Here is an 18,950-nt window from a genome sequence, read left to right as displayed (position 1 = left end):
TACCAAAAGAGTTTTCTTTAGACATAAACATAAATTATATTAATCATTTTGATCACTCTTGAATATTTTATATGCACACGTGTGTGTGTGCTCAGTGATTCAGTCGTGTCCAGCTCTTTATGACGCTGTGCCCTGTAGCCCGCCAGGCTTCTCTGTCCATGGAATTTTCCAGGCTAGAATACTGGGGTGGGTTGTCATTTCCTACTCCAGGGCACCTGTTTTTTTCTTCCAGTATTTCTGTGGTCTAAACTTTTTAGATTGAAATCTTCAACCCATCTTGAATTTATTTATTTTGATGTACAGTATGAAATCAGGGTCTAAATTTTCTGAATTATTAGCTGGTTGTCCTTGCATGATTTATCCAGTTTATCTTTTCTCAATTGATGTAAAAATGCAACATTTGTCACATAATACATTTTTGTATGTGCTTTTATCTGTTTCTAGATTTTCTGTGTCATTCTTTTATCTGTCTATTTTGGTGCAAGTCCTATGATTTTAGACAGTGTTGCTTATAACTGGTATGACATGTTCCCCTTCATTCTTTGTTTTTTTAAGTTTCTTTTTCACATGTATTAAAGGAACTAGTCTGTATAGACACACACCTGAATTTTATTATTAAACTTCATTTAGCACTTTTATTTGTAAGGTCAGGGAAATCATGCAGCTTTTTTCTTTAATTCTTATGATGCTTTCTCCATAGCCCCTCTTGGAATCTGTGCCTTATGAAGAAGCTCTGGCAAACCGCCGGGTCCTTCTCAGCTCTACTGAAAGTCGAGAAGGCCTTGCGCAACAGGTATGGCGTTGGGAAAATCATGATGCTTGCTAAAGATGATGAACGTTAAATCCCCTGTGGAAGGTTTTTAACATACATTGAGAGATTTAAAAGGCTATGTAAGTAAACATCTAAAATTAAAACATGTACCATAAGCGTAATTCATTGAAAAACACTTGTTGATACTCTAAGTCATCTTGATTCAGTTGGTGTTAAAATTGCCAATAAAGAAATATCAGCATACTTTTGCCATGCTGATTAATAATTTAGGCTAGATTTAAATGTCTGAAGTAATAAGGCAAAAAGGGGAGAAGGCTAGAGAGTCAGTGAGTTATTTTTATTTCTTAAAGGAGCAGGAATGAAAAATTTCCAGTACTCTATTGGTCAGTTGAATTTGGAGGTAGGTGGAGGTAGGCAGTACTGGTTTTTTCAGAAGTTGGTACAATCTGACACCAGTTTAGCATTTGCCAGCAGTTTATTTACTTTAAATTTATTTACTTTACCTGGCTTGCTTTTAGTTTTAGAAATATTTCTTTTAAAGAGGGCACAGATTTATGTGAGAGTGTTTTGCCTAAGCTGACCTTGTTTTCATTTTTGGATATGTATCACTTATCTTTTCAACATTAATCCGAGAGGATGTTGAAACTGAAAATTTAATCCACATAATAATTCCTAAAAAACAAAATTCCTGAGACAGTGAAATGTGGAGTATCTTAATTTATTTTGGATTTTTGTCTTATTTTATGTGAGGAAGGTTAAGGCTTGAAGCAATTAAGAAGTTTTTATCCAAAAGATTAATAACTAATAAGTGGCAGAATGGTCTGACATCAGAGCTATTGCTTTTCCCACTCTGGCACAGACCAGCTGCAGGCTAATCTGATAAGAACTCCAGTCTCACACCTGCCTGTCTAAATTGAGAACAAAAGGGTCCTAAATGCGGTACTTGGATGCAATCTCAAAAACGACAGAATGATCTCTGTTCGTTTCCAAGGCAAACCATTCAATATCACAGTAATCCAAGTCTATGCCCCAACCAGTAATGCTGAAGAAGCTGAAGTTGAACGGTTCTATGAAGACCTACAAGACCTTTTAGAACTAACACCCAAAAAAGATGTCCTTTTCATTATAGGGGACTGGAATGCAAAAGTAGGAAGTCAAGAAACACCTGGGGTAACAGGCAAATTTGGCCTTGAAATACAGAATGAAGCAGGGCAAAGACTAATAGAGTTTTGCCAAGAAAATGCACTCGTCATAATAAACACCCTCTTCGAACAACACAAGAGAAGACTCTATACATGGACATCACCAGATGGTCAACACCGAAATCAGACTGATTATATTCTTTGCAGCCAAAGATGGAGAAGCTCTATACAGTCAGCAAAAACAAGACCAGGAGCTGACTGTGGCTCAGACCATGAACTCCTTATTGCCAAATTCAGACTTAAATTGAAGAAAGTAGGGAAAACCACTAGACCATTCAGGTATGACCTAAATCAAATCCCTTATGATTATACTGTGGAAGTGAGAAATAGATTTAAGGGCCTAGATCTGATAGATAGAGTGCCTGATGAACTATGGAATGAGGTTTGTGACATTGTACAGGAGACAGGGATCAAGACCATCCCGAGGAAAAGAAGTGCAAAAAAGCCAAATGGCTGTCTGGGGAGGCCTTACAAATAGCTGTGAAAAGAAGAGAAGTGAAAAGCAGAGGAGAAAAGGAAAGATACAAGCATCTGAATGCAGAGTTCTGAATGCAGAGTTCCAAAGAATAGCAAGAAGAGATAAGAAAGCCTTCTTCAGCGATCAATGCAAAGAAATAGAGGAAAGCAACAGAATGGGAAAGACTAGGGAATCTCTTCAAGAAAACCAGAGATACCAAAGGAACATTTCATACAAAGATGGGCTCGATAAAGGACAGAAATGGTATGGACCTAACAGAAGCAGAAGATATTAAGAAGAGGTGGCAAGAATACACAGAAGAACTGTACAAAAAAGATTTTCATGACCCAGATAATCACGATGGTGTGATCACTGACGTAGAGCCAGACATCCTGGAACGTGAAGTCAAGTGGGCCTTAGAAAGCATCACTACGAACAAAGCTAGTGGAGGTGATGGAATTCCAGTGGAGCTGTTCCAGGTCCTGAAAGATGATGCTGTGAAAGTGCTGCACTCAATATGCCAGCAAATTTGGAAAACTCAGCAGTGGCCACAGGACTGGAAAAGATCAGTTTTCATTCCAATCCCAAAGAAAGGCAATGCCAAAGAATGCTCAAACTACCACACAATTGCACTCATCTCACACGCTAGTAAGGTAACGCTTAAAATTCTCCAAGCCAGGCTTCAACAATATGTGAACCGTGAACTTCCTGATGTTCAAGCTGGTTTTAGAAAAGGCAGAGGAACCAGAGATCAAATTGCCAACATCTGCTGGATCATGGAAAAAGCAAGAGAGTTCCAGAAAAACATCTATTTCTGCTTTATTGACTATGCCAAAGCCTTTGACTGTGTGGATCACAATAAACTGTGGAAAATTCTGAAAGAGATGGGAATACCAGACCACCTGATCTGCCTCTTGAGAAATTTGTATGCAGGTCAGGAAGCAACAGTTAGAACTGGACATGGAACAACAGGCTGGTTCCAGATAGGAAAGGGAGTACGTCAAGGCTGTATATTGTCACCCTGTTTATTTAACTTCTATGCAGAGTACATCATGAGAAATGCTGGACTGGAAGAAACACAAACTGGAATCAAGATTGCTGGGAGAAATATCAATAATCTCAGATATGCAGATGACACCACCCTCATGGCAGAAAGTGAAGAGGAACTAAAAAGTCTCTTGATGAAAGTGAAAGTAGGGAGTGAAAAAGTTGGCTTAAAGCTCAACATTCAGAAAACGAAGATCATGGCATCCGGTCCCATCACTTCATGGGAAATAGATGGGGAAACAGTGGAAACAGTGTCAGACTTTATTTTTCTGGGCTCCAAAATCACTGCGGATGGTGACTGCAGCCATGAAATTAAAAGACGCTTACTCCTTGGAAGGAAAGTTATGACCAACCTAGATAGCATATTCAAAAGCAGAGACATTCCTTTGCCAACAAAGGTTCGTCTAGTCAAGGCTATGGTTTTTCCTGTGGTTATATATGGATGTGAGAGTTGGATTGTGAAGAAGGCTGAGCGCCGAAGAATTGATGCTTTTGAAGTGTGGTATTGGAGAAGACTCTTGAGAGTCCCTTAGACTGCAAGGAGATCCAACCAGTCCATTCTGAAGGAGATCAGCCCTGGGATTTCTTTGGAAGGAATGATGCTAAAGCTGAAACTCCAGTACTTTGGCCACCTCATGCGAAGAATTGACTCATTGGAAAAGACTCTGATGCTGGGAGGGATTGGGGGCAAGAGGAGAAGGGGACGACAGAGGATGAGATGACTGGATGGCATCACTGACTCGATGGACGTGAGTCTGAGTGAACTCCGGGAGTTGGTGATGGACAGGGAGGCCTGGCGTGCTGTGATTCATGGGGTTGATTCATGGGGTCGCAAATAGTCGGACACGACTGAGGGACTGATCTGATCTGATCTGATCTACCTTGTAGGGTCTCATAAGGATTAATTGAATTGAGCCAGTAGGAGGCAGTGTAACATGGTGAAAAGAATCAGACAAATGAACCAGACATGTGAGGTCCCCAATCCTGGCTCAGCCTTTAGCTTAGCAAGGATTCAGCTCCTGGAACTTCAGGTCTCCTCTTTGAAAAGTGAGAATTGTAGGACTGTTAGGAGGCTTCCGTGGGATACTGGCAGGAAAATATATGAACAGTGTCTGCTACGTGGTAATTGCTCAATCATTTGGTAAAGCATTTGGAATTCACTGAAAGATCGCTTTTATTTTTATTTAATTCTCAAGCTTTCATTTGCCTTGAGAATTAGCTTTTTAAAAACTCCTTATTTAAGTACAACATAAAGAAAAGTATATAAATTATTAATATATTCCAGTGAATTTTCACAAGTAAACACTTTAACCAGTAGCTAGATGAAAGTTTTGGAAAAGATATAATCTTACATGAAGAAATGTATTTAAAAAAATATTGCTGGGACCCCAGAAACCTCCCTCATGCCCCTCTCCAGTTGCTGCTCTCCTCTTTTCCAAAGATAACTATAATCCTGCATTCTTTGTTTTGTTACATGATACTGAACTTTATATTAAAAGAGAACTATGCTGCATCTCTTTCAGATCTGGCTTCTTTTGTTCAACATTATGTATGTGATATGCCATCCATGTTACATGTTGTTGTGTTTGGTCCATTTTCATTCATGTTGAGTATTCTACTGTGTGAATTACATAATTTATCCATTCTTATAGCTTATGGAAAAGGTCCGTTTTTATTCCAGTCCCAAAGAAAGACAATGCCAGAGAATGTTCAAACTACCGTACAATTGCACTCATTTCACACGCTAGCAAAGTAATGGTCAAAATTCTCCAAGCCAGGCTTCAATGGTACGTGAACTGAGAACTTCCACATGTTCAAGCTGGTTCTAGAAAAGGCAGAGGAACCAGATATCAAACTGCCAACATACATTAGGTCATAGAAAAAGCAAGAGAATTCCAGAAAAGCATCTACTTCTGCTTCATTGACTATGCCAAAGCCTTTGAATGTGGATCACAGCAAACTGTGGAAAATATTTAAAGAGATAGGAATATGAAGCCACCTTACCTGCCTCCTGAGAAACCTGTATGCAGGACAGGAAGCAGCAGTTAGAACATGGAACAACAGACTAGTACCAAATTGGGAAAGGACTGTGTCAAGATTGTATATTGTCACCCTGCTTATTTAACTTCTATGCAGAGTACATCATGAAAAATGCTGGGCTGGATGTAGCACAAGCTGGAATCAAGATTGCCGGGAGAAGTATCAATAACCTTAGATATGCAGATGACAACACTCTTACGGCAGAAGCGAAGAACTAAAGAGCCTCTTGATGAAAGTGAAAGAGGAGAGTGAAAAAGTTGGTTTAAAACTCATCATTCAGAAAACTAAGATCATGGCATCTGGTCCCATCACTTCGTGGCAAATAGATGGGGAAACAGTGTCAGACTTTATTTTTTGGGGGGCTCCAAAATCACTGTAGATGGTGACTGCAGCCATGAAATTAAAAGATGCTTACTCCTTGGAAAGAGAGGTATGACCAACCTAGACAGCATATTAAAAAGCAGAGACATTTCTTTGTCAACAAAGGTCTGTCTCATCAAAGCTTTGGTTTTTCCAGTAGTCATGTATGGATGTAAAAGTTGGACCATAAAGAAAGCTGAGTGCCGAAGAATTGATGCTTTTGAACTGTGGTGTTAGGGGAGACTCTTGAGAGTCCCTTGGACTGTAAGGAGATCCAGCCAGTCCATCCTAAAGGAAATCAGTCCTGAATATTCATTGGAGGGACTGATTGAAACTGAAGCTCCAATACTTTGGCTACCTGATGCAAAGAGCAGACTAAGTCCCTAATGCTGGGAAAGATAGAAGGCAGGAGGAAAAGGGGACAACAGAGGATGAGATGGTTGGATGGCATCACTGACTCAACGGACATGAGTTTGAGCAAGCTCTGGGAGATGGTGATGGACGAGGAAGCCTGGCATGCTGCAGTCCATGGGGTCGCAGCATGACTGAGTGACTGAACAACAATAGCTTATGAGTATTTTCAAGTATTTAGTTATCATAGGGCTGCTATGGGCATCATATACCTGTCTTTTGATAAACATGCATATTTTTCTGTTGGGCATATATTTAGAAGTGGAATTGCTGAGTCCACATGGTGCTACTGGTAAAGAACCCACCTGCCATTGCAGGAGACAGAAGAGACTCAGATTCGATGCCTGGGTCAGGAAGATCCTCTAGAGGAGGGCATGTCAACCCACTCCAGTATTCTTGCCTGGAGAATCCCATGGATGGAGGAGCCTGGTGGTCTACAGTCCATAGGGTTGAAAAGAGTCGGACACAGCTGAGGCAACTTAGCATGATGCACAGGATATAAGTTCAATTTTCAAAAATCCTGCCAAACTGTTTTCAAAGTGTTCATCCCGAATTCCACCTCTCCTGGCACTGTGTGATAGTTCCAATTGCTCCATAAATATGTCCGTCTTTGTATTTCCTGTCTTTCATTTTAGTCATTTGGGTGGTCTTAAATTGCTTTTCTTTGATAAATAGTGACATTGAATACCTTCTTTTTTATGTTTATGGTATTATTCAAGTGCATATTCAAGTCTTTTTTTCTGCTGTTTCTCTGTTGGGTTGTCTGTCTTTTTGTCATTGATTTACAGAAGTTCTTTATATTTTCTGGATATTAGTCCTCCTTTGGATACATGCTTCTTTTTACTCTTTATTTATACCTTGTGATGAATAAAATTTTTAAAAAATTTTATTCTTGTTGAATTTCTCAATTTATGGTTGTGCCTTTTGCATCTTCTAAAACTGAAAAATAAAAATTTTCCTGTATCAAGTGGTTTTGTTCTCACACCTGTGAAGTAGTTTTGGTTTGCATTTCATAAAGTGTTTTTTTGGCCACTAAGTTTTTGTCCACATCATCCTCTAAGGTTCAGAATTCTCTGTTGCTTTCAAGGTTCAGCAGAGTTTGGAGAAGATTTCTAAACTGGAGCAGGAAAAGGAACATTGGATGTTGGAAGCACAGTTAGCTAAAATCAAGCTGGAGAAAGAAAACCAGCGAATTGCAGATAAACTGAAGAGTACAAGTAGTGGGCAGGTGGTAGGGGTGGCCCAGGAAAAGGCTGCTGTGGCGACTGCTACGGGCCAGGAAGAAGCGTCCGCTAAGGCTGTGCCAGAACCCGTCCACAGCGCCAGTGAGGTAAGTGTCTTTTTTTTTTATAATGGTAACTAGTGGGGATCCACCTGAGTGTTCGGAGTTTACCATGTAAATTACAGGAATTTATAACAGGAATCCATGTGCTCTGGAAAACTCAGGTTGGTGAGCAGGATGCTCCCTTCAAAACACAACTTTATTCAATTCTCTTTGATTTTACCTGCTACAGTTCCCCATGGTAAGGGCTGTGTTTCTGGTGAAGATACACTAAGTCAAGTTACGATGATTCTGTTTTTCCATTGAAATGTTTGTGATATGGGGCTTATGTTTCTGACAAAGGAGTAAATGCCTAACTTTTTATAGAAATGACCATAAATACGTTTTAAAACCAATAATATGGTATATTCCTAGGTAATATAAAGCTTTATGATTTACATATTAATACAGTTAGACTTCCTAAGGCAATATAGTGACAAGTTATTTTGCAGTTTTGTATTTCTTATATTTAATTGCAGTGATTTAGAAGGTAAGGAAACATCTCTACTGGAATTACAGAATTCAGAGTTATATGGAGAAAAAATTTCTGATTATAGTATTTTGCCCACCGTAAACAAATAACTAAAAATCTAGAAAAATGAGAAATCAGGAAAGGAAGGGAAAAAAGACCCTCAAATTAGAAGGAACTCATTAAATGTATTTTTGTAAGCATTTTTTCTTGAGAAACTTGAGGGGAGCCGTGGTACTTGCTGATGGCCCTGTCCTAAGGCTTGCGATTCCCCTTATAGCTTCTGATGCTATTGAAGAGCAAGTCATGGTCCCTTTCACATCTACCTTCTGTCTGATTCAGAGCATACTTAATAGTAACATATACAAGTTAACTTTTATTTTCAAGATGTATACAGACCTCACTGCACCTTAACAGTGTCAGAAACCTGGAATTATTGTTAGTTTTCTTAGATGTGATAATGATATTTTGATTATTTAGGAGAATATCTTTATTTTTTGGAGGTAAATGCCAAAGTACTTAGAGTAAGATATCATCATATTTGCAGCTTACTTTCAGATACTTCAGAAAATGTACACACACAGGTAAATAAAGTAAATGTAACATTGTTCATTATCAAATGTATCAATGTATTGATAATTGTATTGATAATACGTCGATAAATGTATAAATGTATTAATACATTGTGGGTGCACAGGTGTTTATTATCCTTTTTTGCCCAAATTTACTATGTATTTACCTATTTTCATAAAATATAGGAGAGGAAAAAAGAATTAAAATTCTTAGAAAAGTGGAAAGCACACCAAACTTCCCAGAGCAGTGAGCTGAACGGCCAGTATGCTCACTGGAGGATCCTAGAAGCCCGATGACGAGGTTGAATCCTAGCCGCAGGTGTTGCCCTCTGCCCCTGACAGGGAGGGTGGCTGCCTAGCAGGACATTTCACCAACAGAACAGAATTCTGGCATCAGTTTAGGTACCGTTTGGGGAAGTGCAACATTGCCAGTACTTATCTGTGGACTTCCCTTCAGAGTCTGTCTCATTGATCAGATCAGACTGAATGTTTTCATGATCTTTATTGCTAAATTATTTTCTAAAGGGCTGTATTAGTTTATACTCTTTATCAGCAGCATATGAGAAAATGCCCACAGCAGTGAGAAAATGTTTAGTTATTAGGGTCACCATGAAACCATGAAACTATCTTTAGGTCTTCTTGCCTGCTTTGGAAATAAGCGTAGAAATGACTCAGAGTTAAAATCTGTTCTCCCTGTCTTTCTTCTCAGACCATTTGTTGGGTTTCAGTAAAAATGGCTAACAGCGTTTGGATAGAGGAGATAGTGATGGTCATATCCATTATTGCCGTATGACAGAAATCATGAATGTGGTTATATATCTGAAGGGCCAGCTTGTGTTGAAAGATGATTTGTATCAAAAAATGATTGATTTGAGGGTGATCTTCCAGAATTCCACTGCTAGTGTGCTTTTGTTTTATTTATTTCAATGTTGCTTGTTTCATTTTATTTTTTGGCAACACCACAGGGCTTATGAGATGTTAGTTCCTCAACCAGGGATTGAAACTGGGCCCACAGCAGTGAAAACACCAAGTCCTAACCACTGGCCCACCAAGGAATTCTCCTTAGTGTGCTTTCAAACAATGTGAACAATGTGAACAATGAGAAGAGAAAAAAATATTACAAGGGTTTAAGCTGTTGTGTTTAAAGTATAAACAGTCTGTTCTAAAGCTTTTTCTCCCTTGTGTTCTAGATTGGAATTTTAACCAGGACATCTGACAGTGAGGTAATATGTGCTTAACATCAAGTTGTTTGTTAGTAAATATCTGGCCACATGTTTGTTGACAAAGTCCAGCAAAAGTCAGCTTCATCTAATACATTTCTGACAATTCTAGTCAATGTGGATCCATGTTGCTTTTCTCTTGGGTCAGTGTTAACTGTCACCAACAAATCACAGCCTGTTTCTGTAATTGTCTTCTTGAATGACTTGACTTGGCAGTTTGACAGGGTGTGGCATGAGCTTGGCCATCAGCTTGCTGGTATGTGGCTGGAGGCTGCGAGCCATTACCTTCCAGTGGGCCAGCTGGCAGAGCAGGGCTTTTCAGGGGCTTGACCATCAATGGGCTTGTAGTTCTTTCCAGCCCTCAAGTGACTGGCTCCAGGTCAGATTTGGCCTGTCAAATAGGTTTGCACCTTTTCGTTTTGAAATACTGCAAGTGTAAACTTACAAATAATCATTAAAAGAACACTGAAGTCATTCAGCCTAACAGTCAGAATGGTGAACTGGCAAACATAGTTCAAGTAGGTTGGTAGATTCTTTGGTTTCCTTATTGGCCTTATACTTCAGGTAATCTTGAACTTATGCATATATTTCTAAACTCAACTGAGTAGGTGCCAATGCTAGTGTAATTAGAAAACTAGTCTGGGACAAGGGCCATAAATTGTTCATTATAGAAATAGTTTAATTCGTTAGTATGTTTAGAAGCATTAGAGCTATCTTAAGATAATATGGGGGAAAAGAATGTTCATATTTTTAGGAATGCCAATAAATGCTCCCCTTCTCCCTGTTCTCTAGTTAGTGGAAGACATAGGAGACAGGCAGATAGAGATTTTGAAAGTTAGATATGTGGCACCTAACTGAGAGACATGGCCTCATGGCTGGGGGGCCTCCCAAGACTTCACTTCTGCTTTCTTCTCTTGAAGCCACACCTTCACTGTGAGATGGGCAGGGAGCTGAATAAAAGCTTCTGTCTTGTTTAAAGTTTTCCCAAAAGGTGGGAAAACTATGATTTCCCATCAAATTTCAAATGAAAATGTAGGAAATGTCGTCTTCTTTTTATTTGGCTAAAGTGATAGTAATCTTTTTTTTTTCCCTCTCAGAACGGCTTCATCCCACTGGCATTTATTCACTCAGTTACGTGTGCTCTCTTTAGGCTCCAGATGTGGAGTCTCGGGAAGACTTAATCAGAAATCACTACATGACAAGGATAGTGGAACTGACGTCTCAGCTGCAGCTAGCTGACAGCAAGTCAGTGCACTTTTATGCTGAGGTGAGTGGAGAGTCAATCGGATCAGGTGGATTTTCCTAACCTCTTCAGCAATTAGGTCACTGTCTTGGCCTCCTGCTGCTGCTGCTGCTAAGTCGCTTCAGTCGTGTCCGACTCTGTGCGACCCCAGAGACGGCAGCCCACCAGGCTCCCCCATCCCTGGGATTCTCCAGGCAAGAACACTGGAGTGGGTTGCCATTTCCTCCTGCTGTTCACCACAAAAGAGAGATCAGAGTCAGTGTGTCTGCAGTGTGGATTTGGTTAGAGTTCATGTAGGTTGGTCCACACACCAACCAAAAATCTTTATCGGTAGACTTTCTTAGGGTTATATAACATGTTTTGAACATTATTATTATAGATTCCTTGTTTTAGAGAGTTATAAGCTGGTAACATTCATAGGTGAAGGAATTTTCGTTTAGGGGAATTCAAAGCAAAGTATGTCTTTGTTTCTCTTTAGTATACTCTTTAGTTACTAAATGACAACTTGTGGTAATGAGTTTTTATAAATGATAAAATGCAAAATGTAACCTTTTTCAACTTTTAAAAAATATAAAATGTTGCTTTTTGTTACATTTTATTCTTCCATCACCATATAATTCATTTTCTTAAGGGGATTAGAAAAAGGTTATGCAAGATAATAAAATTATACAAATTCCTTGATGAAGAGGAGAAAATGAAAGAAGAAATTACAGATACCAAGAAGTGAGAAACAAATTATAAATAGAATGGAAATTGCTCAACATATAAGGATACATGTAAGGTCTCTGATTAGAAACTTTTTCTTAAAAGGTTAGTTGTAGATGTCAGACAGAGATGTATAATCCTTTAAACTGTTAAGGAAATTGACAAAGGAAAGATCAAACCCTTTACTAGAATGTGACTTTGTGATTTTCTCCTGTTCTGCAGAGACAGGGAGGTTGATAGGAAGCCAGGTGCTAGAAGTTAAGAGAGGCTTTGCTTCTCTCTTCTTGCTGAAATAAATGATATGCATAGCTTAGTGTTGCATACCTGTTTGAGAAGATGATCAGTAGTGATAACTGTTGGATTGTAGAAAAATGAGGACAGCAAGTTGGATGCTGTAGTACCCTACTGTTTGAACCATGTGGCACAGAACATCATCTTGTCCTGCTTTGGATCCCTAACTACCTTCTGAGTTACTCTCCCAGAGTTGATTGTCCTCCTCACAAGGGCCTGTGTTTTGCAGAGCTCTCTCCCTCTTTCTCTGGTTCAATGGCTGAGCACATAAATGTGTAATTAATAGAGAGTGGTTGATTTGGTTGGCTGAACTTGCCTGAAATTCTCTTATGAGGAATGAAATAAGTAACTGGGGAATTTCTGAGGATTTCCAAGAGATTTGCTTATCTTAGTAAATTCTTTTAGCACAATTGTGATACAGGAATTTTAAAATTGTTCTAGTTTTTCCTTGTCTGTAAACAGGAAGTGGTGACCCTCAATATGACTTTACTGGAATGGTCAGTCTGAGCATTTGATGTTGACACAGCATTCAAATGTGTCTCAACAGATTCTCCGTGTCAACCTCGTGGTTTATCAGAAAATTTAGTGATCCTTTTAATGGCACGCCTTCTTTTAACAATAGCATGAAATAGAATTTTTCTTTTTTCTTCTTCATGTACTGTCTCCAGATAGCCTCGGTTTAGTAGACCGCCCCCCCCGCCCCCGCGCCCCCCAAAAAATAAAAGCCAACTGGGGTCTTTAAACTGCTCTCACTTTTTTTTCCCCTCATCGACAGAGTGAGGCTGTAAAGATCTTTTTGTTCCTATGATATGGTCTCCAATAAAGGGCTTAAAACACAAGAAGAAAAGTATCTTAGAATTCATACTGCTTGACGCCATTGATCGCTTTTGAAATAACCACTTCCTTTCTCATCCAGTGAACATGAATCTTGGGTAAATGTAGAAAACTTCTTATACTTTTTGTAACCTGTGGTCATCAGGCTAGAGTTTGGAAAGAAATACTGATGAACTTGGGTTAGTAGATGTTTTTCCCTCATTAAACTGACGTGAGTGAGGCCCACTCACATTTCTTACGTGTGCTCCAGGGTGTGGCAGAGGGCCTATGGATGGAGATTCAGCAGATGTTTGTGGGATGAAGGGAGGAAGTGTGGTCCTGGGGATTGTTTTCTAGTTACCTTCCCTGAAGTAAATTCGGTCTGGGGAAATGCTTCCTGAGATTATGGTGTGTTTTCTGATTTCGCAGTGCCGAGCACTCTCTAAAAGGCTGGCCTTGGCTGAAAAGTCTAAAGAGGCACTGACAGAAGAGATGAAAGTAGCCAGTCAGAGCATTAGCCGACTTCAGGTGAGTTTCACGTTACCTACTCAGTGTGTTTTTTCATTGAAAGTTCTTAGGCTGAAAAATCAGCATTTCCCTTCTAAAATGGTGACATTTGACCTCTAGATATAATACTTTTCTTACCATTTTATTTCTAGCTCATTTTCAAGTTACAGCTCATTTATGGCAGGCAAGAAGTGGTTGTATTATTTGTTTCTCTAGTTTGATTTTAATTATAAATAGTTTTGTAGTCAGCATTTCTTTAAATAATACTTATTTATCCATAGTCCTTCCTTTTTCTCTTCCTCCCAGTTGATAATCCCTGTCATGGCTGGCCGGAAGTTTATTTTCTTCATATGACTCAATTCCTTCTCTTTATTGATTCATAAAACTGACATAAACTGAAAGATAGGGCTTCATAATATTCCTTCTTACTCACTGCTTTGTTTTAAAGCCTTGTTTCCAGAAGCCTTTAGTAAATATAAACATGCTACAGGCAAAGAAATAACTCATTAACAGCAATACACACTTCCTTCTGGTTTCAGATTCATATATAGATTTTCTAGAATCACAAGATTAGATGTTAAAAGGCCAAAGAGAGCCTGAGAGATGAGAGGAGAGAGGAAGGTGCTTTTTCTAGGGAGAGTCATGCCCAGAGGGCTGTGGGATCCCCATCGAGTGTGGGATGGTGGGAATGTGCTAGAGACCACCTTCTCCGCCTCACCAGAGGCTCAGGAAAACCTGAGGGAAAGAGCATGAAGCCCTCTTTTTTTTTTTTGTTGTTGTTGTTACACTTTTATACCTGGCATAGAAGGAAACTCATTTCTGCAAAGAAATTCAGAACCCATTTTGAAGGTTGAGAAAAACTTCTTCCCCATTTGTACTTGTTCTCTTGTTAGACCTGTGGCTTAACCTGCTTCTTAATTGATCAGATAGGTCATCTTGATAGGTTGCTTTTCCAACATTTTTTTTTTTTCTTAAATTAAAAGAACTTTCAAGTGGTATAACTGGTGGAGTTTTGCTTTCTCTTTTCTTTTTTCCCTGGCCATTCAGGATGAGCTGACAACTACCAAGAGGAGTTACGAGGATCAGTTAAGTATGATGAGCGACCACCTGTGCAGCATGAACGAGACGCTATCTAAACAAAGAGAGGAGATTGACACACTAAAGATGTCCAGTAAGGTAGGGGAGGGACGGGCCTCTCTGAGGAGTAATAGTTAATATTTAATGTGTTTCATGTAAGGTACTTCATTGTTGAGTGTTTCAGGAGCAAAGGATTAAGAGATTTGAAGTGTTTATAAATCATTTCACTTGTCCTCTTATCCGAAAGTAAAATGAAGATTGTTTGATTGAGTTACAAGTTGAGAGAAGGTCTGACCTCCAGGTCCTAACTCTGTGTTGCTTGCTTTTTGGTATTTGGGGCAATTCTGCTACTGTTGTGTTAGTTAGGAGCACTCTTAAGAGGGTTTATGATGGGGATTACTCTTTTATTTATATGAATCTAAAATGGTCTCATTGAAAAGTAACCTTCTTAGCAAATTTATTCTCATAACATATCCATATAACCAAGGGCTATTTTGTCCTTTTAATTCCAAAGACTTCTTAAATTTCATTTCCAATAAAGCCTCTGCTTGTCCAGGCTGGGGTCAGTAGATATGGGTAGTGTTTTTGTGTTGAAGGGCATATCCATGTATCATGTATCTTTGTTGTATCATTATACACACACACACACACACACACACTCTTACCATGAGAGGTAGGCTTCAAGAGGCCAGAGAGCTGGTTTCATGCATGATCTCAGATGCTTGGCATATTTTGATAACTCAGACAACACCCTGCCACCAGCAGCTTGGATCTGCTGTGTCCAGCCTGTGCTCTTTACAGTCCACGCTGCCCCTCACTGATCTTGCAGGCATGTGCTGAGTTCCTGTTGCGTGCTGGCCCTGGGAAGGACATAGAGATGAACAGACCATAGCTTCATTTTCGCATCTGCCAGTGGTGGTGCAGAGCTGCATCCCGCTCAGTTGATGTCTCCTTGGAAGTGTATCATGTTAATGCACTAGAATTTGCCTTACAGAATTTTGTTTCTCAGTGTAGTTTGGTGGTATTGATTGGCCTCTGGCTGCTTCGGAGAATGTGATGCTTTTCTGGGACATTTTGTGATGGTTGTGACTGGCCTATGTGGTGCTGATTAGGGTTCTCTGGTTACTGGTGCTTGGGGAAACTTGGGCTTGTAGGTAGAGGGTAGGGTATTGGTCCTTTTGAAGAATGCCTCCTTAACCCTTTTGGCCTCTTGGTATTCCATCAGGGCAATAGCTGACTCATGTAGAAAGCACATGCGTTAGTGGGAGTAGCAGGAGAAAGCCTGCTTCTAGCACCTAACATTTGAAGAAAAGTAGCAGTCATTATAGGGAAAGTTTTCAGACCTCAGAGCTGCAGAGGGCATTTGGTTCTGAATTGAGGAGGGTTAATGTTGGGGATAGGCGCTTCCCTGGTGGCAATCAGGAGACCTGGGTTCGATCCCTGGGTCTGGAAGATCCCCTGGAGAAGTGAATGGCAACCCACTCCAGTATTCTTGTCTGGAGAATTCCAATGACAGAGGAGCTTGGTGAGCTAGCAAAGCTCATTGTCCCAAAGGTAATTAATTGTATTGCAGTCACTTTGGAAGTGAGGAAATTTTTAAGCCCTCTTGGAAATTTTTAATCTAGTCCTTAGAATATCTGTGATTAATAAAGCATAGAGTTAGCGATCCTTCTTTACTTTCTAGTTTCTGTTGTTAACCTTTCTTTGATCTTTCTGTGGTCCCTATATTTTGTCCCCCCACACCACCCCCCATTTATTAGTCATTTAAATTGCTATAGCATCAGACAGCTGAGTTGACGTGGTCTCCATTGGATACCAAGTAAACATCCTGAAGCCATTTGTTTGCTGTTATCTTGCTCTGAATGTCTGTGTTTTGTAACCATTTCCCACATTTATATGCAATAGTTAAACGTAGGAATTAAATTAGAATGCTTTCCCTAAAAGTGAACTTCTCCAGAAAAAAGAAAAGTTACATAAAACTGGAAAGTCCAAATCTCTGTATATGAGGGAATCGGGAATTAAGTTAAGACATTTTCCAAGTTGCTCTCAGCTGGTATCTGAGCTTCCTTTTATCCTGAGATTATCTTTGCCACTGAGATGTTAGTTGGCACATATTAAAAATAAGTTCTTATTAAGACCTTTTAAAAGGTGTTCATTTTAACAGCAAAGGAACAAGTTTAGGCTAAAATATTTTATTCAGCTTTATGAAATCATAAAGTACCTTGTCTTTGAAACAAAATGAATATATGAGGTTTGATAAATCCAAGATATGCTTTCTTTTCTTTATTACCTGTGCTCAGACACCAGGGAAATAAGGTAGATGGAGAAAAGTGGGGAGAGTGAAAAGTAACAAACTGCTCTGTGATTCCTAAATAAAAGTTAGCGATGGAAGGTTATCAGCTCTTCTCCTTCTTGGAAGCTAAAGTTTTCCACAGTGAACTATGGCTTCCAGACAGCTTGGTCTCTAAACTGTGTGGATGATTTTTCTAGAAGTTGGCATTCTTATTGTTGATATTTTTCTTTGCACAGGGAAATTCTAAAAAGAACAAGAGTCGATAGTTTACGGATAGCGGGTTGGCGACTTCTTTCCAGAGCTGCTACTGCTGAGCGGAGCTGCGGGGCCGACCCTCCACGTCCAGTGCTGGCCGCCTTCAGGAAGCTGGAGTGTTGTTGGGCCTAGTGAAGTAGTCAGTGTTGTAAATGGCCTTGAAATATTTAAAATATATTTGTAATCAGTAAGGCAAATACAGAATTTGATGTTGACAGTAAAATGGAAAACAATACACATACCGTGGATATTGTAGGTTTCCTTATGCTGTTTTTACTGTGCACTTTTTAAAATTAGGTTTTAATTTCAGTATGTAAGAACAACAAATATTTTGTATATTTTCAAACTCTATGATATGGTAATCAATTTGGTATCTATGGAATAGATATATGTTTCTGGATAAAATGCTTACATTGTCAAACTGTCATTACTTCTCACTATAATTGAAAACAGTCTCCAATTCCTTTTGAAGACTTATTCATTCTCTCTGTCTCTCTTTCTCTGTTCTGGAGGGACTGGGCCTTGAAAACTCCAGATCTTGTGGTTTATTATCATTGTCTTCGGCTCTTCAGTACCTTCTCTGTGTTGGAATAATAGCTTAAGGAAATTGATGTCAATAAATTCATACATATATCAAACTTTCAGTCTTCTGAGAATCTGATGAAGGAAACTGAAACGTACTAAAGTAGGCTTCACAGAATTACCAAATCCCAGTTGATTTAGATATAATCTTTCTAATCCTTCAAATTGGAATAATTGTACAGTTAATCCTTTATTAAGGCTTTGAGTACCTCTCAAGGTACTTGTAACTATACTTCAGGCAAGGTTGCTAAGCCCTTTCAGGCTCCTATTGGTTTATTTCATAAACATTGTGTCATTTCAGTGTACATTTCAGAGGTGTCTCTCCCAGCACCTCCCTCCCCAAGTCTTTAGTTTCTCTTTTCCTCCGAGTCTCCTACACATGCCCATTTCACTCCATGTCTACATCCCCAGACTGAAGCCTCTCCTTTCCCACCTCCCTGCCTGCAGCTTCATCTCCTTTGAGCCTCTTCACTGGGCAGTTGCTAGTCACCCTCCAGAATGCACTCTGTTTCACCTCAGTGCTCAGCACCGCTTCCCTCTGTGCTCAGCACAAAGGCCAACTCCTTGGCCCCCTGTTCTTGGCTGCCTGCTGTAGAGACAGACTGGCCGTTGTGCCCAGTCTTCACAGTAATGGAAGTATTTGAATCCTGCCTCAGGGATCTCTGGGTGAGTCCAGCTCGGTCCCATTTCCCCTAGCCCCTTGGCCCTTTCTGTTTTGTGTGATCTGTTCATTTTCATTCTCTGTCACCTGAACCAGCAGTGTTCACTGTAGCTGCGCCTAAGCCCCCAAGCACCATGTTGCTTAGCTCCACCGTAAACCTAGAGTTTCCAACCCCTGCTAGACCCTCAGTGTTCTGTGACCCTGCGTTCTGAATTTCTCGTCCATTTCTCTTCCTCCTTTGGAGGGTTTGGAACTAAGGAGTGATGTCATCTGGCTTATGCTTTAATGGAATCATGGGTTGCTTGGCTGAAAATCGATTGTAGGGGAGCAAGGATGGAAGTAAACAGAAGAGTTAGGAGGCTATTCAGTAGCAGGAGGCTGTTGAGAGATGATGGTGGCCTGGACCATGCTGATGGCAGTGGAAGTTGTGTGAAGGCTATTTCTGGATTTGTTTTGAAGAGAGTAGATAGGAATTGCTGAAATCCCAACTCTTTCCTCTCTATACTTCTATTACTCTTTATAGTTCTGTTACTTTTCTCTGCTTTTACTCCTAATACTTACCATACATAATCTAACGTACAATATGTTTTGCTTATTAATCTTGTTTATTGCCTGTTTCTCCCCTTTAGAGGATACAGTTTCATAAGGGCAG

The 18,950-nt window shown here is 39.7% G+C and overlaps 1 protein-coding gene across 2 annotated transcripts in view; it reads left to right on the top strand.

The window, feature by feature from the left end:
• PPP1R21 (protein phosphatase 1 regulatory subunit 21) overlaps window positions 1-17,462 on the top strand; it is a 72,208-nt gene extending 54,746 nt beyond the window's left edge. For both annotated transcript variants that reach the window (XM_070379610.1, XM_070379609.1), the window contains exons 16-22: window positions 701-793; window positions 7,377-7,619; window positions 9,842-9,874; window positions 11,022-11,138; window positions 13,353-13,451; window positions 14,478-14,606; window positions 17,037-17,462. In XM_070379610.1, coding sequence (XP_070235711.1) covers window positions 701-793; window positions 7,377-7,619; window positions 9,842-9,874; window positions 11,022-11,138; window positions 13,353-13,451; window positions 14,478-14,606; window positions 17,037-17,066 — 744 coding nt within the window. In that variant the 3' untranslated portion in view covers window positions 17,067-17,462. The remainder of the gene's footprint in view (window positions 1-700; window positions 794-7,376; window positions 7,620-9,841; window positions 9,875-11,021; window positions 11,139-13,352; window positions 13,452-14,477; window positions 14,607-17,036) is intronic.
• Window positions 17,463-18,950: the final 1,488 nt, after the last annotated feature.

Source organism: Bos mutus, chromosome 11 (genome assembly GCF_027580195.1).
Source record: "Bos mutus isolate GX-2022 chromosome 11, NWIPB_WYAK_1.1, whole genome shotgun sequence".
Taxonomy (NCBI): domain Eukaryota; kingdom Metazoa; phylum Chordata; class Mammalia; order Artiodactyla; family Bovidae; genus Bos; species Bos mutus.
The sequence above is the reverse complement of the archived record's forward strand: the minus strand, read 5'-3'. Positions and strand labels throughout refer to the sequence as shown.